We start from the raw sequence: 25,523 nt of genomic DNA, 5'->3' as shown, positions 1-25,523 counted from the left end.
TGGCTTTCCTGTTAAAAAAAACAACCTCACTTGATAGGGAAAAAATAGAGGGAGGCTCTGAATACAGAGGGTGCTCATTCCAAACCTAAATCTACTTTAAGCAGCATATTCTATTAATGCCATGCTAACATAAAAACATTGTGTGCATTATTTATATGCCGATGACCTCGATGGAAAGTATCAGTCTCTCTATGGGTTATATTCCAAGATTTAAATTCCCTGATCCAATCTTAAAGACGTATGCCAGGCCGTGTAAAAGTAAATCCGCCAAGAGTGTGTGACTCTAATGATACTACTAGAATGCAGCCTCACATGCAAATCATTGAGGTGTAATTATGGGATCCCAAAACATTCTGGCTCCCAGACACAATTGCAGAAGGAGTCATAAGCTGCACTGACAGAAGGCATAAAAGGTCTCAATAAGCTGTATCCTCTCCTGCTGAATAGAAAACAAATTGACTGAGTCCTGCAATTGAGGTAATAAGGTGTGCGAAGTCAACGTGGCTTGTGTTGCCACTTCTGGCATGCGCCTTTCCAAAAGAAACAGTGCATTGAAGATTACACACTGGAAACAATTGGTGAAAGCATATAAAAAGAAGTATTTCAGAGAAAGACAGGTCAGAGAGTGGAAGAGGATGCAAAAATTAAGAGAAAAGGTTCAATCTAAATGTATAAATTAGTTTATAGTTCAAGAAGTGTGTTCAGACAATAAGCCGCTACTTTTTTCTTTCCATTTGAACCTGCGACGTTTATACATAAGCATCATTTTTTTTTTTGGGGGGGGGGGGGGGGGGGGGGGGGGTTAAACAAGCTATGTTTTCTTTAAATTAACACTTAATAACTTCCAGTTTTGGGGGATTTTGGTGACGCCAGTGGACAAAAGTGGTCGTGTTTTTCCTAAAGGAAGACCACATTTCCGATGAGGACCTGCACATTTCCCATAAGAACCTGCACAAGTGTCGTAAAGCCCTGATCTCCTGGTCGCTTGCAGTCGGACTGAACTACATTTGTGTTTCCGGTGGCTGTACAAAGGATGAATAGCGATGAGGTAATGAATCTTACTGTGGCTAAACAATATCATATGACAATGTAACGAATGCGGAAAGTGGGAAGTGACGTATGCCTTAAAGCAGGCAGCACATTTGTAGTTTTTTTGTGTGGCAGAATTCCTACCACCCTCTTCAAAGTTGCTTGGTGCCAGTGAAAGTGATACAGACCGCCTAGGGCCGTGAGAGAGGTGTCTTTCAACTACTTGTAAGTCCATGTTTAATCACAAAATATGTTTAATAAAGGTTGAAAAGTTATTAAGTGTTGCTTTAAAAAATAAAGTTTAAAAATAGAGTTGTCCGATAATGACTTTTTAACAGATATCGTCCAACTCATACAATCCATACCGATATGAAACCGATACCAATATATGCGGTTGTGTACTTAACATATTAACTTATTTTTAATCATTTATTGTTTGTTTAATTTTTGCACCATGGTCTTTTCACATAACAAATCCCAAGCATCTTAGTTTGGAGACATTTAATAGTCAATAAGTATAACTGCTGTGCTAAGCTGTGACCAGCCCTTGTACAAAGGCAGAAGGCTTCTACATTCACTTTGAAGGCAACATACATGTTGGCCCAAAACCGATACAGAAAAAGCAATGTCGATCTTATCCGATATCATTTGAAAATTCTTTTTTTGTTCCATATTAGCTCTTTAGCTCTGCCCTAGTGGCTGCCTGGAGCTTTTTCAAAAATGTTTGAAAACGGAAAAAGATGGGGGAGAGAAATATTTTATTTTAATAAGGTTTCTGTAGGAGGACATCGATGATACAAAATATTGTTCTCGATCATTAATATAGTGATGAAGTTAAACTTGAGGCGGCATCGTACAACAGAGTAGTCACGTGGTGCTTCATTCTCTATAGGATGCACTGCAGAGAAAATAAACATTTAATCATGAAGGCTCATTATATTTGTAGCCAACTTAGTCATTTTGATAGTAGGCTAATATAGATACATACAGCATGTGCTGCCTTCATTATAAAGCTTTTAATTATTTGCGGCTCCAGACATAAATATATATATTTTTTGGTCCAATATGGCTCTTTCAACATTTTGGGTTGCCGAGCCCTGGGCTACCCAAAAATATTAGACAACACTATTTAGAAAGATAATGTTATATGTTATGATATAATGTTCATTTTTATTTTACTCTGCGGCCTGGTGGCCAGCTCGTCATAATGACATGGTAACAACACTCTTGAGTTATCATGTGCTTCATCATTTACTTTGTGTTAGCGTTCCAAAAACTTTGTTAGCGAGAAGGCAAGCAATTCCAGAACGACCATATAAGCCAAACCATGGATTGTTAGAAATCTCAGTTGCTACTGGCAGTGACAAAGCTTGCTAGCTGCTTCCTCAGACTTCGTCCAAAACTTTGGCGATTTTATAGATGACTAGGGCTTCATTAAAGGCTATGTATCTGTACAAAAAAAAGGATTTTCAAAGGACGGATATCCACTATTTGCTACAATGAAAGAATGCTATGCTAGCGCGATTTAGCAGTTTTCAATGAGCACTCAGAGGACTGTTTTGCTGACGAAGGCACGAAGGTAATGCCATTACAGAAGAACAGTTTAAGGCTAGCTGTGGGTGTTTGGAGCGAAATAAAGACAACAGATAACCACAGAGTGCTTCAATAAAGCTGCAAAACTAATTAGCCCTGAACAAATAGTCTACTATGGGGATTTTTGAAAGGACTTCGTACACTGCAAGCATACAGGTCAAGGTAAAGTGGATTTTATTTTTTTCTCTTTGAAAGTGTCGTGACTTGTTTTTTTTTTTAATTTTATTTATTTATTTATTTATTTATTTCATTTCTTAAACCGTGTCAGACTGCCTCAAGGAACACCCGTGATACTTTTGGTGTGTGGCTCCCATCTACAGGCCGCTGCATGTGGAGGACGCACTCGGCATGTTGATGTTAATTTGGTTAATAAATATATTTTTTGATCAATCAAATATTTCTGCGTAACAATTCTCTATGTAAATATAAGTTAATTATGATTTTTTTTCCTTAAATTGTATTAAATTTTAGTCTGTAATGTGGAAATTATGGTACCTGTAATTTATTTCTTGACCATACAATTCCTACAAGAAATGAACATGGAAAGTGTATTGCATGGAATTTTATTTAAAATTCAACACAGGCAACACCATTAGCAACCAGTTTCTCAAGCCGTCTGGGAACCATTATAACTAATTTCACAAGGAACTCTTCAGCCATTTTGCAGGGCTTTCAAATGTTAAATATATGATTATATCAGCAAGGTATTGCTGGCCACTTGAAATCCCCCAAAAATTTATCCAAAGTTCAATGATGAGCAAAACATATCTTTGGTAAATCTTGGTCCACCAAACAAGTATTTAAACTATTCACTGTAGCATAGGGTGACCATATTTTGATTTCCAAAAAAGAGGACACTCGGCCCGGCCTCGAGATACTTGAATTTTACTCGAAGATCACTCAAAGATGCGTATATCTCCCACTTTTTTTTTTACTCAACAGGCTTTATTCTTCCTAAAAAAATAATCAAACAATAAAAAAAAAAAAAATTATTATTATTATTATTATTAAAAAAAATAATATAATGCAGACTCATGAAAATGTAGTCCAGTTAATACACACACACAGTTGGCTATGTGCCAACTCAACATTTTTTAAAATTATGATCACGACAATTGTTGTTGACAAAATGTTATTCCCACTCAATTTTTATTCTCATACAATATTCTAAATTGTACGCAAACAATAACTGAAATAAACTGACAAGCGATTCAACCAGCATGTTTCCAAACGCAGCAGTTCAAATTCATAACTACATTGCCCATAATGCCTAGCGCAGCTGAGCTCACTGATTGCTACCCTATTAGCGAATACCGGAGCCGAGGCAAAATCAGACTTTGCTATAAAAGTTTACTACCATCGGCAGCGCAAAGATGCGACAACAAACGGGATTTTACAGATTACACCAGTACAAATCTCCGACAGAAGTCAACAGCTGCCATTATATACGTATTTATCGTAAAAAAAAAAAAAAACTCATAAGCAACACAGCTATTTAGCTATACTAGCATTCAACCACTAACTAACGCAGAACAATTACAAGACTCATACAATATACTGCATCTCTGTGTACACATATAACCCTATGTACAACAGAAGACACGTGATCGACATTAACAGGAGAAACTTACAGAAAGGTGTATGGAGCCACGTCTTTTAGAACTTCTTATTGAACTTCTTACTGTAGTCTGAGCTCTCGCCAAACCGTCTCCCCTAACCCTTTTGATGGTGGTAATTTCCCATGAAACAAAGGGTGAACTGCCAACAAAAAAGAAGAAGAAGATCTACTCCTTCTCCCGCCCCTACTAGTAGAAGCGACGTCAACGCATGCAAGCGCTGCCCCTAGCGGCCGGAGGAATTCTCTTCAAGTTGGTCCCGTAAAAAAAAAAATCATAAAAACCGGACATTTTTATGAATTTATAAAACCCGCCCGGACAACGAGGATACTGCGTGAAAGTAGGACTTGTCCCGGCAAAAGAGGACGTTTGGTCACCCTACTGTAGCAAATTGTTTATAAAATTTGGATTTGATCAAAATCTGAAACTGTCATCAAATACATTAGTCAAAAATCCGACATTAAAGTCCTCCTCTAATCACCTTTAAAACAAGTTAAAGCTACCAATATTGTTCAACTGCAATACAGTAGCTACTGCCTTGAAAAACAAACAAGTGCATCCATGAAGTGAAATATATTAAAGCAAAAAAATAATTGGTGTCATATTCTTTTTGTTCGCCCTCTCAAGAGCTAATTGCTCTAAATGTGGAGGTCCCATCACTAATATGTATGCTGATAAGAAACCATGACAGTACAGATTGTAACTTTTAAACTTCTTGTCAGCCTTAATGACCTCCTAAGATTCTTGTGTGAGTACTGTTTCTTTGTCTTACGACAAGTAGGATGCAGAATTGATGTTAATTAGCCACCTAATTAGCTTGCTTTCTTGTATAATTGGGACTCAAGAATGGTAGTCACTTCCATGATAATGAAAGAGAAACAAGAGTACTCTGGGAGTGCCAATGTCCACCAATACTGTACAGTATCTGTGTAATCAGATATGGGGTTCATAGTTACTACATTAATTTAAGAAATTTTGGAATTATCCAACCATCCTTTTCCTCTAGCCCTTACTGTATCACGTTCATGTTCACAACAGATGTCTATCCCAAATGGAAGACTTGACTGATCACGAGGGTGGTTGCTGAACATCCACAAACTGATCCCATCAGATTCTAAAGCATGTTTCACTTAAATTTGAGAGATACTGATCATAAACTTTTTTTTTTTTTACATTACGTACATCCTTGCTGAAAAGTAAATGGTTTTCCCATCAGAAAAAAAAATCTCAATGATAAATGACAAGAACAGCAGCCGGAGGTCGCACAAAAGCAAACACGTAAACCTAAACAAATACTGTATACCCTCCTCGGTGACTGAATTAAAAAATATTTTCTTTTCATGACAAAAAGAGTAGACCTATTAGGTCCCTGCTTACCTTCCAGCCACTGCCTGCCTCTCTGTAATAGGGAAAGTTGTCACAGATCCATTGGTAGATCTCACTGAGGGTCATGCGTTTGCGAGGCGAGCCATTGATGGCAAAGGTGATGAGGCTTGCGTAACTGTAAGGTGGTTTACCATCTCTATGTTGATTACTTTCTTCCTGATCCAATGTTGTTCCTGGATCCAGCGCGGTGATTTTTTTTCCTGGCCCAGGATGTCCATGATGGAGACCATGATGGTGGTGGTGATGTCCATGGTAGTGACCATGGTGAAGTCCCCCCATGTCTCTGTCAGTCTTCTGGATGGCAGCCCTCACTCCAAGTTGTGGAAGCCAGTCCATTGACGTCAGACTACTTTCCAGCTCAGAGGTCATGGTGTTAGAGTGTCGAAAGGTAGAAGAATAATGCAGCTATGTTACGTAGCTTTATGGATACACTCCTGGTCGGCTCAGTGAAAATGCAAGATGAAGGAACCTTGGATCACATCTGTATGATAGGAATAGAGAACAGTGCTTTGTGTTATACAGAGAATGTATTTGGCCAATTAAATTAAAAATAAGACCTTTCCACTTAGTATTGAACAATTTATAACTTGAAATCAGCATTCATTCATGAAACTACCATTTTCTAACCTGTATGCAAAATTTTAAGGTGATTTCTGTTCACATCAAGCACAAACGTGTTAAGGTTTGGATTGGCGCTCTCATTTTCAGAGTGTGCGCCGTATTTTTGAACCAAACGAGCACATAGCAAAGAGCACTGGAGATATGAAGAGCTAAGACGAGGAAATATGACGAAGCGTATGTAGCGTTTGGCTTTGACTTTTAATACAGTGGTAGACGAGGAAAGACCAGTCTGTTTACTGTGTCAAAAAATGTCTGCAGCGGACAGCAGGTTGCCAGCTCAATTCAGACGTAACTTAAAGACATTAGACCCTAATCACATTGGTAAGTTACTTGATTTATTTATTTTTTTCTCAGCGAAAACGTCCCGAATATTGTCAACAATCGTCCCTGCTTTGTCAGTGTTACATCAGGAAACCAGCATGCACTGTTAGCATCATATAATGTGGCAAGTTGTTCAGGGCAAAAAAAAACACCATTGCAAAGGAGCTGATACTGCCTGCAGCTAAAATAAAAACTGTCCCACTGTCCAATGACACTGTCGTTTTTGTTCAATTAATTTGTTTTTTGTTGTTTTTTTTTTGGGTCAAATTTTTTGTCATATTGTCATCATGAGTTAACGTTGCTAATCAATTTGAATTTATTATTATTCATTAATTTTATAAAGCAATGTTGATAAAGTTATACTTTATTGTAAGTTGGTCTATATTCCTTTTTTTCCTTTAAAATTAAAAAGGTCAATTTTATGCTATGTAAATGTTATGAGAAGCACTGGTTTAGAGCATATCTCTTCACTGCATTTTTTTGAAATTCAATTGATCAACAATTTACTGTACAATGACAAGTGACAAACTTCAGTACAGGTAGTCCCCGGTTTACAAACGAGGTCAGTTTCTACGCTAGCAACGTAACCTGAATTGCCGCTTAAATCTGGATTGACCATTTGAGTACCCCTAAATGCCTCTTAAATCTCAAAATAACTATCCAAAAACATGTATTATAGGTCAGATTTATATAATAAAGTAAAAAAATAAGACATTGTGACATGTGTTGTGTTATATTATTATATTATATATCATTGTTATATTCAATGACTAATTGGGTTTTACTCGCGAGTGAGTCGCCTTGCTGAGAGACAAGGGCACTCTAGAAAGAGTAGGGAGGCGAGAGAGGTGGGATATCATGGCCGCTCAGCTTGCCAACGCGAGCCCACCATCCGATGAATATGCATTGATCACTTCTAGGCAGAATAAAAAGTGTGCCCACTGATTATATTTATGCATTCTAATGACTATGCAGATGACCACATAGCTTTGTTTACAGTCTGTATTTGCCTGGGTTAGTTTTGATTTTTGGAAACATACATACTGTTGCGCAAACCAAATTATTAAACTATAGTTCAGCTTTTGAATGATCAAAATTCCCAAATGTGAATTTGTAAAATGTAGCAATTTCCCCTTCAATGCCACGCCGCCAGACAAGTTTCTATGCAGCAGTGTGATTGGTCAGTCGGTGTGTCTGGAGTGTGGCTCAGGAAAAGGAATCATTCAACAGCAAGGGATACTTTTGCTCAAAAATGTGCCAATCATTTCTTTACATTGGGGCCATCATAAATAAATGCCTGGACTCTGAACTTGAAAGTATGAATATTCCAAAAGCAGAAAAAAGTGAAGCAACGCATATATCTACTGTAGGTTGGACTATTTAGAAATGGACACAACTGTTCCTATAACTTCATTTTTCCAAAGACCAAAACATCAGAAAAAGTCAATGGAGTGAAAAGTAAAAAACTCTTTTTTGCATGATCACAAGTCCTTCATTTAGCCTCTCTCAGAACCACACAAGAGCTCCACCACCCAATCAGTCAGGCAGCCAGCCAGCCTTCATGAGATATTAATATTGTACAAGTGCTCAACTGGCCTCGGCATCTGTCCAACCTGGTTTTAACTCTTCTGTTTTTCTGTGTGTTCTGTCAATCTGGATTGCCTTTCACTCTCGTTCCCTCAAATGTGGAAATGGGAAGTGGATCTGCAGAATGACTAAATTGTGGAGAATTCTTTTCACAAGTGTCTGCCAAATGAAAGGGGGGAACTGTTCAGGAGGAATTCCGAGCCTCGAGAGGAATAAAGAGGCTTGTCTCCTGTACCATATGTAGACCACAATGTTCCTCAATTTTTTGACCTGACTTTCTCATATCAAGACTATAACCACCACCATTATTATGCCCCCCTTCCTTTTCTCCTGCTTAACCGAGGTTGGGTCGCGGGGGTTGCAGCTTTTGTAGGGAAGCCCCCAGCCACTTTATCCAGCTGTTCTTGGGGGATCCCAAGGCGTTCCCAGGCCAGCTGGGAGACGGTCTCCCCAGCGTGTCCTGGGTCAGCCCCGTGGCCTCCTCCCAGTGGGATGTTCCCGGAACACCTCAGCGAAAGGCGCAAGGGAGGCATCCTAATCAGATGCCCGAGCCACCTCATCTGGCTCCTCTATATTCAAGGAGCAGCGGTTCTACTCTGGGTCCCTCCCAGATGTCCGAGCTTCTCACCTTTACTCTAACGGAGAACCCGGACACGCTACAGAGGAAACTAATTTCGGCTTGTATCCGATCTTGTTCTTTCAGTCATGACCCACAGCTCTTGACAATAGGTGAGGGTAGGAAGGTAGATCGACCGGTAAATAGAGAGCTTCGTCTTTAGGCTCAGCTCCCTCTTCACCACGATGGACCGATGCATCACTGCAGACGCAGCACCAAGCTGGCTGTCGATCTCCCTTCCATTTTTCCACCACTTGTGAACAAGACCTTGAGATACTCGAAATCCTCCACTTGAGGAAAGACCTCATCCCTGACCCGGAGAGGGCATTCTACCTTTTCCCAACTGACGACAATGGCGTCGGATTTGGAAGTGCTGATTCTCATCCCGACTGCTTCACACTTGGCTGCGAACCGTTCTGGTGAGATTTGAAGGTCATGGCTTGATGAAGCCAACAACACTACATCATCTGCAAAAAGCAGAGATGCAATACTGAGGCCAACAAACAGAACCCCCTCAACGCCTCAGCTGCACCGAGATATTCTGTCCATAAAAGTTATGAAGCGAACCGGTGACATAGGGCAGCCTTGATGGAGTCCGACCCTCACTGGAAACGGATCCGAATTGCAACCAGCTACACGGACCAAACTCTGACACTGGTCATACAGGGACTGGACCCCCGTATCAGGGATTCTGATACCCCATACTCCAGGAGCACCTTGAGATGCGGCGAGCAGGTGTTGGCTTACTTATTTCCCTGTACATTGGGGTTCAACCTGGTAGATGAGAGGTTAGCCTCCCTCTGCCTTTGGGTGGGAGGACGGGTGCTGACTGTTGTTTATGCTTACCCACCAAACAGCAGCTGAGAGTACTAACCCTTTTTCGAGACCTTGGAGGGGGTGCTGGAGAGTGACCCTTCTGGGGACTCCCTCATTCTGCTGGGGGACTTCAATGCTCATGTGGGCAATGACAGTGAGACCGGGAGGGGCGTGATTGGTACGGCCCCCCCGATCAGATCCCGAGCGGTGTTCCATTGTTAGACTTCTGCGCCCGTTGCGGATTTTTAGTAATGTACAGCATGTTCAAGCTTAAGGGTGTCCATATGGGCACTTGGCACCAGGACACCTTAGTCCGCAGTTCGATGCTTACTTGTGGCCTCATGTCTTGGACACTCGGGAGATGAGAGGGGAAGCGCTGTCAGCCGTCCACCACCTGGTGGTGAGTTCGCTTGGATGGTGGGGAAGATGCCGGTTTGGTCTGGCAGACCCAAACGTTTTGAGAGGGTTTGCTGCTCTGGCTGGCAGAGTTCCCTGTCAGGAGGAGTTTTAACTCCGGCATCTCCGGCAGAGCTTCACCCATGTCCAGGGAGAGGCGAAGGACATTGAGTCCGAGTGGACCATGTTCCGCACCTCTATTGCTGAGGCGGCCGACTGGAGCTGTGGCCGCAATGTGGTCGGTACCTGTCTTGGCGGCAATCCCAGAACCGGGATGCCGTCAAGCTGAAGAAGGGGTCCTATCGCACCTTTTTGGCTGTGGGACTACAGAGGCAGCTGATGGATACCGACTGGCCAAGCGACACGTGGCTCTCATGGTCACTAAGGAAAAACGACTTCCAGAAGGCTTCAAAGAAATCCTACAACTATGGATTACAAATACCTTGTTGGAACAAACCAGATCAAAATGCTTCCATTCAACTTTCTGCAGATCCATCGTGCTTATCTACACCTGCGGTCAAACGTTTTGAGACAATTTCTCAGTCTACTGAATGGTGAAATGTCCCATAACTTTTGACTGTGGGTGTATATGTTCAAAAAGGCCCACGCAAAACTCAAATGGCTTCCTGAACCACGACGTTACTCGTGATGTCACTTGCCCTTAAAGATATGCGGTTCAAATCATGCTCCCCGAAAGACAAACACGACACAAGCACCGGAGCTCTGGCGCAGGACATCCCATCACTATTTGTTACTTTTAATCTTTTTTTTTCTTTTTTATTTATTTATTTATTTTCCCCTCAGGCATGACAAATCCAAACAAACATACAGCATTTATATGTGTTTACAATTAATTCAACCCGAAAAGAAAAGGGCTGACGGAAGAAGCTGAAGCTTAAAGTTCCTGTATCTAGTCTTAGTTTGTTTTTGGAATTTTTGAGTGAACCAGTGAGCCAAACCTGGCAGGATTCAGAATGTAATGTACAGTAATGCTTACTCACTTGAACAAGTGATACCAAATTTAAAAAGGCTACATTTCATTGAACTTTTGTATTTTCTCACTAAGCCAAAGAATACCTGGTTTTTTGTTTGTTTGTTTGTTTGTTTGTTTGTTTTTACAGCCAGTTGCTGAAAAAAAAAAAAAAAAAAAAAACAGAGGAATACATTTGGCACTAACCGTCAGACTGTTTGCAACGAGTTGGCTGAATGTATATGGTTATTGTGAAAATTATGAATTGAGCATGCACACGTGCAACACAGAGCTGGCGATATGAAGTGCAGTAAACAATTGTTCAAGAGGTAACATAAAATATTTCACAAAGCAACAGGGATGTAATGAAAGGATAAGACAAGGACATAAGAGCAAACACATGCACTTGGCTTAACTGTAACTAGTTTGGGAGATGAGGAAAGACTTTTTTTCCCCTACTGTCTAAAATTGTTGGCAGCAGGAAAAAGCCAAATATAGGTGTCACTAACAGACATAACATCTCAATCTCACTGAAAGCAGTCACATTTTTGTGAAAATATGCCATAAATTGTGAACTTTACTTACTTGTAAAAATTTTCCAGGAAAATAATACCATTTATAGTTGTAGCAGAGAGTAGGGAGGTGAGAAATATTTTTCTCTAACCTAGGGGTGGATTAACAGAAAATAATTGAGAGGCCCCATTTACTCACTGAAAACGAGCAACATTACCATCAGCGCAGGAAGTTAGAGTATGATTTCAACCAAAATCTGCAGAATGGAGCATTACGGCTGAAATCAAATTTTAAGTCTGAGTCAATAATTATGCAAGATTTCTCGATTTGTAGCTGTGACATTGTGTCAAGGTGCGTGCTTATCTTTGACCTTCCCTTTTTTGGCCCAAAAATGATCACTTCTGTCTTCCCCACATTTCGCTGGAGACATCCATTCATTAATTTGATGAATGCATTTACTCAGGGAGACTAAGGGACTACAATATTGCTGATGTCTGATTTCATTTCACAGATTTTTTTTTCATGTCAGTTCATGTTCATGTCAGTGTCCACCTGAAGTGGACCATTGTTGGATAGCTCCTAGTTTTTTGTTGTTTTTTTTTTTTTTTAAATAAAGGGACTTGCACTCCATAAGCCAATGTGTTGCATTACTGTAATGCACATAATGCAAATAATAATTCAAATGAGGGATGGCTAGCTTGACTTTGTTGTTCCTTGTGGAAGCAGGCCTGACCGCAGTTGTTTTGCAGGTTAGCAAGTTCACACAGTTTAATGTTATGCTAACTCCGATGCAGGACGGACTTTCAGTAGCAAAATTAGTGGCGTTTGCCTCACACCAACAACATTGGCGTCTTTTTTACATTACTTACAGTGGCTGCTGCTGCTGGCTGAAAAAAACTTCTAAAATCCCTCCTCGTCAAAGTTGCCAACATGAATCTGTCGAAGCTCTGTGAGTGTGCGTGTGTGTCTGGAGGAGGGATCAAGTCATCAGCCAATCAAACGTGTGTTTGAGGGGGAAAAAATCAGCACATTTGGCAAGTGAAAAGGGAAATAATTAACTAATAATGGTAGGGTGCATTCTATCCTTACAACATATGGGAAGACAATCCTAAATTTTTCTTAAATTAATAATAATTATAATTACATAAAATTATATAACTGAACTGATTATATAATGCAAATAAGGTTGTTTAAAAGTTGGTAGGGATAATTTGAGCATCCTGAAAATTTGGTAGTGTTATGTCCCTACCGTCCCTATGAAAACCTACGCCCTTGTGTAAATGGTGAGGGGGATTCGAAAAAAGTACCGAAGCGACTCAGAAAAAATGTAAGGCTAAATAATGCAAAGCAGATAAATGTGACAGATCCTTCATGTCACTGCCACCTACTGTATACACGTTACTATGCAAACGCGAGCCTGATTTGGACAGATGAATTTGAATCATACAATGGCAACCAGAATTGCGGTTTTATGGAAATTTGTATTTGAAGACTGACAGTTCAAATTCCTGACCCGTTTACATTATATTCTTCAATTTGGGTGAATACTAGTAAAAATGGCTTTTGCTACAAAAAGATAATAACAACATATAACAGATATAACAGACAGCAGACATAACAACATACAGATCATAACAACAGCCTCCAACTCATCTTTAAGGTCCAGATAGAGATTGCTCCCAGGAAGTTATCTTAATTGGTGAACCACTCACATGTGGAAAGGTAGCATTGATAGCACCTTGTATGTTATGCAGTGTAGGTGGGGATTTGGGGAGGTGGTGACAGAACACAATTTATTTTCACCTTATTAAAATGAGACAGCTATTTATCAGTCCACCACAAGCAGCAAACCTAATATTCTGCAGTGTATTTTATCGGGAAGTTGGTTTGGGAGCATGGACTGTCTGCATGAAGGCACGGTGTGGCTTCCCACAGCACGGCTTAAGAGTCGACGAGTAGATGAGTAATAGCTGAGAGCAGAGGAAGAATTGGAGGGGTACGACTTTGCTTTCTGATATGATCGTGCTAGTTGTTTGGACACCCCTCTGTTATTGAGAGTTGCTACGCTCCGTCAGCCATGGGAGTTATGATGTCCTCACTCGAAATTAATATCTCAATATCTATAAAACGACAATTTTTTACAGCACAAACTATTGACACAATTTTTAATCAAAATGGAAGGCTGATTGACCTCAGATTAATCTATAGGAGAGTTATGAATACCTCAAATGATCGCGGCATAAACGACAATTTTTTACAGCACATGCGATTCACATCATTTTCATATGAATTGCGTCTGATGGAGGGGGCCAACTTCACGGAGGTCCGTAGAGATGGTCACAAAGCACATATAGCAATATACAAACTGCCGTCCCTTTTTTTTTTCTTTTTTACTTCCGGGTCATCCTCTTGTCGTCGTGCAGTGGGCTTTTGCGATTGTGCTGTGGCTTTTTGCATTAATCATGCGAGCCATTTGCAGTCGTGTTGCGAACCATTTGCTGTCATGTTGTAGCAATTGGGGTTCGTGCTTTTGCCAATTTGCAATCGCGCTTTAGGAATTGGAGATCGTGTTGTGGCAGTTTGCATTCGTGCTTTTTTTCTTTTGCAAAGCGTTTGCAATTGGGGTTCGTGCTTTTTTCTATTTGCAAAGTGTTTGGACTTTCCATTTCGCCTGACACCTCTCGGCCACCGTACACTCGGCCCGGCCTAGAGATACTTGAATTTTACTAGAAGTTCAGTCAAAGATGCCTATATCACTTTAATATATTAAAAGTGTGCCACCTCCATCTGGATAGAAAAATTCAGTGTTATAAAATTAGCCATATAGAATAGAACCAAAGACACGAATTCAAATTATCAACATACTTTATAAGTCCTAAAAAAAAATAATTGTTGAGACCCATGGAAATGTAGACCAGTCAGAACAGACACATAGTAGGCTATGTGCCATTTTCATAAATTACTATCACGACAATTGTCGTTGACAAATTGTTATTCCCACTCAATTGTTATTCTCATTCAATGTTCTACATTGCATGCAAACAATAACCGAGATAAACTGACAAATGATTCAAACAGCATGTTACCAAATGCAGCAGTTTAAAACTACATTTCCCATAACGCCTAGCGCGGCCTAGCTCACTGACAGCTACCCTAATAGCAAGCACCGGTAGCCGAGCCAAAATCAAACACTGCTAAAAATGTTTACAATCATCGGCAGCACAAATTGCGCAATGATGCGACACCAAACGGGATTTTACAGATCACACCAGTACAAAGCTCCAACAGAATTCAGCAGTTGCCAAAAAGTAAGTTTAGCAAGTCCACATACCATAGCATCTGAGCGCCTGTTGTGACAAAGGTTTGTTTGTGACGCGCAAATTTGTATCCAAAGTAGAATAAAAATATTTTTGTCTTAACTACTGTTTGGGGTACATGAGCATTTAATAACATACATATTAATCGTAATAATTGTCTTAACAACTGAGCAGTGGGCAAGCTCTCTGGGAACACGTCACAGGCAGCACAGTATCGTAGTATTCTGTGCAAAGTGTCAGTCAATTTCAACACATGTTAATTGGTCCCGTGAAAAATAATGAAAACCGGACATTTTCATGAAAAAATATAACCCCGCCGGACGCCCGGACAGGATGTGAAAAGTCGATATGTCCGGGCAAAAGAGGACATTTGGTCATTTGGCATTGCGTATTCAATGTACGGTATCACGTGAACGCTTTGCTTTGCCATTGACCGGTGGTCTGCTGGTGCGACGATATTTAGCACGTGGATGCATTGACTGAGGCAAAGATAAAGTCTTAACGTGTGTATTTACTTAGTCGTTATTAAAATTAAAATTAATGGAGCAATTGAATCGTCTTTGTGGATGCTGTCTTATTACCAACTTATATATTTCTTTGCCAGTGTGCTTATTATGGTGGCCGAGAGGTGTCAGGCGAAATGCAAAGTCCAAACACTTTGCAAATAGAAAAAAGCACAAACCCAAATTACAAACGCTTTGCCAAAGAAAAAAGCACGAATGCAAACTGCCACAACACGATCCCCAATTCCTAAAGCGCGATTGCAAATTGGCAAAAGCACGAACCCCAATTGCAACAACACGACAGCAAATGCCTCGTAGCACGAATGCAAATTGTCACAATACAATCCCCAATTCCTAAACCGCGATTGCAAATTTTTATATAAATTTGCGGGGTGGGGGCAACTTCATGGAGGTCCGTATAGATGGTCACAAAGCACATTTAAAGTGTATAAAGTTTTTTTTTTTTTTTTTTTTTTTTCCAAACTTCCGGGTCATCCTCTTGCCGTTGTGTTGCGTGATTTTGCTGCTGTGCTGTGAGCCGTTTGCTGTTGTGCTACGAGCTATTTGCTGTCGTGTTGTGGCAGTTGGGATTCGTGCTTTGGCCAATTTGCAATCGCGGTTTAGGAATTGGGGATTGTGTTGTGACAATTTGCATTCGTGCTACGAGCCATTTGCTGTCGTGTTGTGGCAACTGGGGTTCGTGCTTTTGCCAATTTGTAATCGCGCTTTAGGAATTGGGGATCGTGTTGTGGCAGTTCGCATTCGTGCTTTTTTCTTTTGCAAAGCGTTTGCAATTTGGGTTCGTGCTTTTTTTCTATTTTCAAAGTGTTTGGACTTTGCATTTCGCCTGACACCTCTCGGCCACCGTAGCTTATACATTGAGAAAAGTACCCCTCCCTCACTTTGGTCATCGTGACATAAACTAACTTGGACCTCGTATCACGGCTCTTTTAATCGTCATTACTAAAATGTTGGCATTATTACACTGAAAACACATTGCAAGAAAATGAAAACTAACAAACAACGGAGATAATCCGCGCTGCTTTATTGACATTTAGGCTGCAACAAAATACGTTAGCAATGACTGTTTTACATGCAACCCGCGGAATATGTCTTTCCGGCTGATCCCTCAACAAAATACCTCCCCCCGGGAACTATACAACGTGCCAACATAAGTTCAGCCGGTGAATTCCGTTATAACTCGCTACACGGTAATACTTCACTCTGATTGGTCGAATGATTTCGTCTGTGTTAAATTCTGCTTTTTTCACTCTTCATAAACCACAGAATTTAGTTTCTTGAACTCATTTGAGTCAACGTTTATTACAGCTCCGCAACTCTGACCGTAACAAACGTAATACAACACAGACTTTCTGTGTCCGTCAACTACATCTGTCCCTTGGCAAACTCAAATCCAAATAACAATAGTTTCTATTGTTACATTTTAGTCAACAGCGATGCGCTCTTCTGATTTCCGACCTAAATCACCACTTTTATTTTACCGTATAGATCCATGGAAGAAACATTTATTCATGATGATGAAACGAGCAAGTTATACAGCAGCCTTTAAAAGAAAAGTCACATCTGTTTTGTTTTCTCCTGGATTCTGGTAAGTTGAAGAAGTTGCCAGATCATATTATTACCATACATATTGTCAGTTTACGGTAATGTTTTAAACTACCAATGTGCTATGCTTGTGCTGTGTTTCACCAGTCAGTAAAATGACATTTCTGTATCTGTACACGAGCTCTGTTTTCTTGTATTCTTCTATTTATTGGTGCTAAAATTAGGGTGCGCGTTATACACGGGTACAATAATTTTCCCTAGATTTCACAAGTAAATTTAGGGTGCATGTTATACACGGGGGCGCCTTATATTCGGGAAATTACAGTACTAAAGTGGGCAAATTGAAAAGGAACAAGAATTCTAGGCCCAGTAAGCCACAATATTACAATTTTTTCCTCATACCCGGGGTTCCTTTTCAAGGTGAAAAAAAAAATCATGGTTGCTCAGGACTTTAAAAAGGCAAACATGTCTCCTCTTCCTTGGCAACTTAGATTTTATGAGATGATAATGAATTTACTTAAATTTAAGGGGGTAAAAATAATTTGCCAATCCCTATCGGATTTCAAATATCTTTGCAGATTTCAATACCAATTCAAAGCACAATAAGGACAGACATGTCTTGTTCAGTGGAATGTTTTTTAGTGAAAAAGACAGTCCCATTTTTTTTTAATCAGTTTGGTTTACAAATTTGGCAGTTGTGAGTCATTAGCTGATTATTATTAGGAATTATTACAAGCATAAATGAGTGGAGGTTAACAAGGATTTGGGCTTTGCTTCCCAAGTAATAATTTTATAATTCCCAATTTAGCAAGATTGCCCACCATGCTGTAGCTGAAGCTTTCACGACTCTCAACATTGCCTCTTTAAAAAAGTTGAGGGTGGGTGAGCGACTGAATGTATTCACCCATTAGACTTTGTAGTTGTGATGTACTCACTCAGCCGCATGCATCACTAACAGCTAACAGTCTCCCGCTGCTTGCAGGCTTTTAGACCGAGAGGTTTTACTGTGCTGCATTTTAATAGAGACAACTTTGAATGAAGTGACAGGGGGTGAGAGGGGGAGTCGTGTGAGGGGCAAAAGGAAGGAGGCATCAAAATATTTTCAGAGGAAAATGAAGAAATGACAAAATACCCACCCGCAGCGTGTCTAGCAAAAGGGATTTCTAAGAAGGGAGCACTTTGGGAGGGGTCGAGCTAGTGTCTAAAAAGAAGCGGTCCAAAAAGCAGTATTGAACATTTTAATTACTTTCTGCTTCAGCGCCAAAACACATAAGCCTGAAAAGGTTCTCTGCTTGTATATGAAAGCAAATCAAGCTGCCCTTATGGCGGCTCACTCATCTCTTAAAGTGTAGCTGGGTGGAGTAATTATCAGCCGCTCCTGTCAGGATATTCTCAAAGAAGACCATTGATGTAATGTTTCAGTTATAGTCCTTAAGGAAAATGGTCAGACACATCAGAACTCCAAAAGGGGAAAGAAAGAAGCAGAGGGAGCAGAGCATTTATCCACATTTAAAAACTTGGCAGCGCTTTCATTGGCCATTTCGGAAGACCGCAATCTGTCAGCCGAGCAAGCCAATTTCAACACAAATAAAAAGTGCTCAATAACACACAGACAGACCTCCACCGAGGTGTTGTCTCTATATCGGCAGACAGCCTGCCAGCTTTTGAACTTATGTGATGTAAAAATGGACTTAGCGGATGCCAGTGTTGTTTTCCTCAACAAAGATGTTCACGTAAATATTTCGCCAACAATTTTTTTTTTTTACATGACAATGACGTGATGATGACAAGCTAAAAACGTGGCTTGGGAGACTAGAGCATAATGAGACAAAAGCCAGTTTTTTTCTGGTGAAATGACTCCGAGACGACAATGCAACATCGTTTTTGTCATATGTTCAAAATGGTTGACATTTTCATATTGTACATGGAGTAAGTCAGCTTGTATCGTGGCAGTGTTTGGGTCATGTCACTCATGTGAGATGTGCTGCGCCTCTTTCTCCTCACCAGAGGTTAGGCTGTGTCTCAAGCTAGGCTGCGCTCCATCTTGCTTGTTTGGAAACACGGTAAGATTTGTTTTCTTATCTTGGCAAGAGAGAATATGAATTGCTGCTTTAGCCTTTAAAGGTCTGTGCTGAGTGATCTTCAGACGCTAAATGTTAATCCTAGCATTAGCGTAGAATTCGCATTCACGTTAGCATTAGCTTCAAAATGACAAGCATTCTCTTAAAACACTGGCTAGTCTATAGCAGAGGCACTTGTCTTTTTTAGGCCAGTAAATCTAGAGCAGGGGTAGCCAACTCCGGTCCTCGAGGGCCCCTATCCAGCTTGTTTTCCATGTCTCCCTGCTCCAATTCAGCTGACTCAAATAATCAGAATCATTATCAGGCTCCTGCAGAGCTTACTGATGAGCTGATCATTTATTTCAGGTGTTTTAAAGGAGGGAGACATGGAAAACAAGCTGGATACGGGCCCTCGAGGACCGGAGTTAGCTATCCCTGGTCTAGAGGACGTTAAAAGCTCGGACAACTTTTTTTTTTTTTTTTTTAGACAGTTCGTGGCTTCTAGGTAGGTTTCATTGAAAATAATGTACTGCTTTTCCTGCTAAGTGTGTATTATTATCACAAAGTTTGCATTGTCCTTTTTAGATGCTACAATATGTGCTTGTCTATGTTCATTTAAAATTGTTGGGAAACTATTTATTTCTGGACTAAAACTTTAAATTTTACAGACGAAAACCTTTTGAGTAACTGTCGACTAAAACTAGACGAAATTTGTATGAGATTTCGTCGACTAAGACTAGACGAAGACAAAAACATTTTGAAATGACTAGTCTGACTTAGTCTGGTATGACTAAGACTAATAAGTATTTTTGTCCAAAAATACTTATTTTTGGACTAAAACTTTAAAATTTACAGACGAAAACCTTTTGAGTAACTGTCGACAATAACTAGATGAAATTTGTATGAGATTTCGTCGACTAAAACTAGACAAAGACAAAAACATTTTGAAATGACTAGTCTTAGTCAGTGTGATATGACTAAGACTAATAAGTATTTTTGTCCAAACGACGGAGACAAAAATTAAAAGGGCTGCCAAAAGCAACACTGATGGATGTGTTTACATGGACACATTTATTCGGATTAAAAGCCTGATCGGAGTAAAAATATTCATGAATACACCCCATTCGGAAGATTCTAACCTGATCATGTTATGGCCTCTGCCCCTCCTTCCTGAGCCCTGGTCAGACGGGTTACAATCAGCCAGCTTTAAAAGCCCAGCGAAAGCACCACCATGTCTCCGGATCAACTTGTCTTATTTCTCAGTCAGTTCTTTCCCACACCCCTATTATACACATTGATTTTGACTCCCGGCTCATGACATTTTTTTTTCCCCTTCCAGGACCTGATCAGCATGCCCCTCTTCAGATACCTCAGCTTACCCTCTGACCCGCTAAACCTGACAGCCGCCGGGAACCCACGTTGGATTCAACTCGCAACAAGTCCTCCTTCCGTCTGAGTAACCATCGTGTGTTCAATAAATTTGGCCTCTCCCCATTCACGTTCCCTGTTGTCTGCGTCGGGATCCCCCACCACTTCCACGATCCTTAACAGATCAAGCCCATTCTGATCAAAATACTATTCGGAATGAGAGGAGTGGTTTGTCTATTTATAATTTAAAATTTCGGAACAAACAGTCTTTACTGCCCATGTCTATAACGTCAGTATTCGTGTTTCTCTTATTCCCAGAAGCTAGTAGAAGTAGAGCGAGTGGTAGACAGGGCAGGCTAAAGACTGAACTGGTCTGTATCTAAGACGAACACTTAGCTGGAGCTTTTAAAAGATTTTAATATCACTGAAAGACTTGACAGCAGGAAAAATGGGGGAAAACACACAAAATGACACTAGCGTTTAAAATACAATTGGAAGGACCAATGTTTTGTTGACTCAGAAGTTAAATTACAGCTTCTCCTACTATTATTTGCTGTATATTTGGTTAATCAATGTACTAGTATGTCAAAACATTTTGTTCTGACTAAGAAGTTTGATGCTGAAGTAGGTATTTTATCGTGGACACTTTTATTTAGATTAAAAGCCTGGTCGGAATAAAAATGCTTCATGTACACACCCCATTTGGAATATTCTAACCCGATCCAGCCCATTCCCATCAAATCTCTATTCCTAACGAGTGGGGTGGTTTACGTCGATTGACAATCCGATCAGTGCACATGAAAACATTTTATTCCAAAATTTACGAACAAACCTCCCTTACCTATGACGTAAGCGTTTCTCTTATGTTCTGTTATTTATTATGTTTCTGGAAGCAAGTAGAAGCACAGCGAGCAGGAGACACAGTAGGCGCAACTTGCGCAAAACTAAACTGGTCAGTATATGAGATGAGCAGGTCGCTGGAAATATTAAAAGATCTTTAAAATGTTGAAAGATGGTGAAAAAACTGGAAAAATACATGTTTAATGTCTAATTGGACTGAATGATGTTTTGTTGACACAGAAGTCAGTAGGGCTTCTGCTTCTATTTTTGTGGTATATTTGGTTATGCTGCCTTCATGTGCTGTGGGAAAGATGAACATTACCACATTGGTAATTACGAGCATGCCTTGTTCATGTGCATTTGTTGTCATAGCAAAAAGACAGAGCAGACATGGATTCATTTTGGTTTGGTGCGTGGGGGTAAAAAGTGTTTTAGACCTATTTATTGCACCTATTAAATTCATCTACAACATTAAGAAGAGACAATCAAAATACAAACGTTAAGTTTATGTTTGCAACTGAACATTTTAGCGAACACTTGGTTCAAAAATAAGATTTTTATAAATGTGTGCGTTATATTATTATGCTGGCGTAAAAACCAAAACAAAACAAAAAACGTGCAAATTGATGATAAATCTTCTTTATAAACTTATCTTCATCCTTTAGCAACATCAATTTGGGTAGGCCAAAATAATTTGTTCCGACTGACGTTTTGATGCATTAACACGCAAGACCTAATTTTTATTTTTAGTGTCCGTGAACGCAGTGCATCCGATCATAAATTTAATTCCAACTCTGATCGGATTGAAGATATGTTGTCCATCTAAATATACCAAGTGTTCATGAGAACAGTGAATCCGATCATAAATTAATCTGAACACTGCTCGGATTAAAGAAATTTTGTCCATGTAATTGTAGCCAGTGATTCAATACATGATGCCAAAGTAATTGATATCCCCATGAGGTTTTCACAGGTTTTAGAGCCTATCCCAGTCAACTATAGGCAGGAGGAGGGATACACCCTAAACTGGTTGATTTGAATTAAATACTTCTATTTCAATTGGCAGCCAGTTGTAGGGCGCAACAACACTAGCAACAACTCGAGTAGGCTATCTAGAAAAAAACCCAAGCAGGCACAGGGTTAAAGTGGAAACTCGAAATGTTTAGGCAGGAGTCGGGGATCAAACTCATGATCTCAGAACTGTGAGGTGTAATTCTAATTAATCAGCCTCCTGAACGATAAACATTCCACTTAAAGCGGAAATGTGAAGTAAGGTTGGCCAACCATGTTTTTGAATAATATCAATGGCTAAACAATTATAAGCATATTTTTGTTATTTTTTTAAACGCAACCCTTCCAGATTCTTTGTTTAACCCATAGCAACGCCCTTGACAACGAAAATGCTTTTCTTCGGCAATCTTCGGAAATGACGTCACACCAAGAAGTGCGAGGGAAGTCCGCCATAGAACAGTATTGTTTGTTGCATTGTTTCTCGGTAAGATGCCACGGCGGTGTGTGGCGATGTTTTGTTCTCACTCTAACGAAAAGTTGTTTGAGTGGCCAAAGGATAGCAGGGCACGTAAATGGATATCTTTTGTTCTCACGAAGCGAATGAATTTCACGCCATCATCGAGTAGTGTGCTCTGCTACAAACACTTTGAAGATGCCTGCTTTCTTAACTGGTCTGCTTATGATCAAGGATTTGCCAAAAAGTAAGTGTGATTTTTGGATAGATGACTGATGACTTTGTCAAAGCAGAGCTGCCAACTGTTGTGGAATGTACAGTAGAAGCTAGCGACGTTAGCCGAAAGCCACCTCGTGGCAATAGTCATGGCATAGTTGTTGTTGTGTTCGCTAGGTTAAGTGTGTTTAAATTGTGCGTCATCTACGATCTTGTCCGAAAGGGTTAATCTACTGTCAATCGGGAAAGGGGTGTGGATGTGCATATAAGCGGGTCGGCATCGCGGTAATTCACGGTCACGTTGCCGTAAGAGACACCCACCGCCGGTGAGTTTGTGCACATTTATTTGTATTATGTATTTCCACCTTCATGCTTCAAGCATTGCATTGCATTTGTACGGTTCGGCGTTTCTTTCACGGTGATCGCTTGATAGCCTTCTAGTTTGTGTTTTACGAGAGCCACTGATAGGTGACAACTAGCGTATTGGCATTGAGTCAATCTCGCAGCGAATCAGCGAGCGGCTCAAGTCACGCAGTGAATCATGGGAAATGTAGTCTCGGGACAACACTGAAGTGGTGCTTTGTAATCTGTTCGCTTGAGTGAAAAAAACTACATTTCCTCACGCCATTAGACGCCACTTCCTGCCGAGAGCCCCAAGCTGTGTTTGTACTGTTAGCTCCATGAGTTAATAAAGAAACAAAGTTGTCAGCACGTCGTGTGTTTGATACCTTTGTCAACAAAAAGCTCATAACAAGACACTATGCACAATCCGTTTAAGAGACGCTGGGACTGGAAGTCGTAGCAGCTGGTAGTACGAGGCGAGGCGGAGATGAGCGAGAAGCAAAACTTCGCGGTCGAATGTGAAGGCAGTCCGCTATTATTTTGTTTTCTTATTTCTGCCACAATAAAGTGGAGAAAGCCATCAACGACTCATCTCCTTCTTTCCCCCCAATGTTTTTATATTATTATTTTATATGCACGAGAGCTGCCGGATCTGCCAAAATGAACATGAAGTCTGATTATTAGTTTTTTAAAAAATGTCATCAGATAGACAAAAACAAAAAATTATGTGCAGATGCCTGCATCTTCAAATCATGAAAATAATAACAGCCAATATCTTACCAATCTTGTAATTTCGATGGGTCTTGTCTCCATTCCATGTCAGGTAGTCTAGGCACATTGTTTGCATCCTGATTAGCGTCTGGCTAATACATGTTAGGTCCAACATAAAATTCCAACCTCCTCTTCTTCCTTCAACTCTTCAAAACTTGGATCTCCTCCCTTGCGCTCGATCTATCGCTTATATCGCTGTTTGAATCATTGTTTGAAGGGCTTTGTATGGCGGCCATATGAATGGAGCGCTGCCATCGCTGTTCTCGGTGTGACGTATCACTTCCGGGTTCGTCCCCTTTCAGGCTCGAACTTCGGAAACGCAATTATTTTGTCAAATATACAACATATAAATTATTTTTTCATGCTTTATTTGTTGGACAATGTTTAATTACTTTAATTGTGACCCTATTTGGCATGTTATGAAATTACTTCACATTTCTGCTTTAGGGTTATGTGAAGTCACAGTTGATGTTGAAAGCAGTGAGGAATACCCATGAATTCCAAGTGCATCAAAATTAAATAGGCTGTTGGTGTGCCATCTAATCACATATCCTACTGAATAAGTCACACAAACCAGACAATAGTGTTGGTTTGATCAAACCAAGCGGTCCAACCAACCAAAACAGTTGGTTTGATCAAAATGTCTTTTGATCTTAGCAGCGGTGTCAACTAATCTTGGCCATTTTTTAAAAGCTCATTGTTGCAAGAGAAGTTTGTGAGAGAGCAGGAAAGCAAACCTCTCAAGGACTGGAATAGCTCATTGACTAACTCACCAAAGCACACCATGAGCATAACACCTAAAAACATCTGCCGAGGTAGAAAAGATCTAGCAACCCAGAAGACTTAGCTACCACAGCAAATTTGGGGATGGTTGTTCTATTGTGATTTAACAAAAAGGAAAAAGTTGAAAAGGCATTTTTTGTTATAAATAAAACATAGGAATGCAGCATTTCAGTAAATTCCCCCAACGGAAAGTCCCAAGAGAGAGATGTTTGTGAAATGGTGCAGCGCAGTAAAGGGGGCTATTGCACTGCGTCACCATGACTCTAACTACATCCACACATCCAGCCCAATTCAACAAGGACTAGTCCTCTTTAAAAATTCATTAATTTACAGCAAAAATAGATTAAAGCGCTCATCTGCAACAACCTAAAAAGTTTGGCTTGTGAATAACATTAATAATGAAAACAAGTATCCAAAACCTAGAGGCCCCTGGCTTGCAGGCATAGCATGGCTTTTGTTGCGCTTTATAATGAAGAGTCATTTACACTTCTGACGTACAGCAACATTCTTGGAGTTGTTTCCAATTATGTTGTTTTACATTCAAAATTTTAAAAATATGGTAACTTAATAAAACATATTCTGCAGATTGTGGCGACTCCCAAGTAACGTGTTAAAGATACTCTAGAGCAGGAGTAGCCAACGTCGGTCCTCGAGGGCCCCATCCAGCTTGTTTTCCATGTCTCCCTCCTCAAACACACCTGACTCAAATAATCAGGATCGTTATCAGGCTCCTGCAGAGCTTACTGATGATCTGATCATTTGATTCAGGTGTTTTAAAGGAGGGAGACATGGAAAACAAGCTGGATAGGGGCCCTCGAGGACCGGAGT

At 40.2% G+C, this 25,523-nt stretch overlaps 1 protein-coding gene across 4 annotated transcripts in view; it reads right to left on the bottom strand.

Moving 5' to 3' along the window:
• The window catches only part of LOC130906086 (forkhead box protein J3-like), a 142,651-nt gene that overhangs the window by 95,615 nt on the left and 21,513 nt on the right, over nucleotides 1–25,523 (bottom strand). For all 4 annotated transcript variants that reach the window (XM_057820031.1, XM_057820024.1, XM_057820017.1 and 1 more), the window contains exon 2: nucleotides 5,616–6,105. In XM_057820031.1, coding sequence (XP_057676014.1) covers nucleotides 5,616–5,993 — 378 coding nt within the window. In that variant the 5' untranslated portion in view covers nucleotides 5,994–6,105. The remainder of the gene's footprint in view (nucleotides 1–5,615; nucleotides 6,106–25,523) is intronic.

This window comes from Corythoichthys intestinalis, chromosome 2, assembly GCF_030265065.1.
Source record: "Corythoichthys intestinalis isolate RoL2023-P3 chromosome 2, ASM3026506v1, whole genome shotgun sequence".
Lineage (NCBI taxonomy): Eukaryota > Metazoa > Chordata > Actinopteri > Syngnathiformes > Syngnathidae > Corythoichthys > Corythoichthys intestinalis.
The sequence above is the reverse complement of the archived record's forward strand: the minus strand, read 5'-3'. Positions and strand labels throughout refer to the sequence as shown.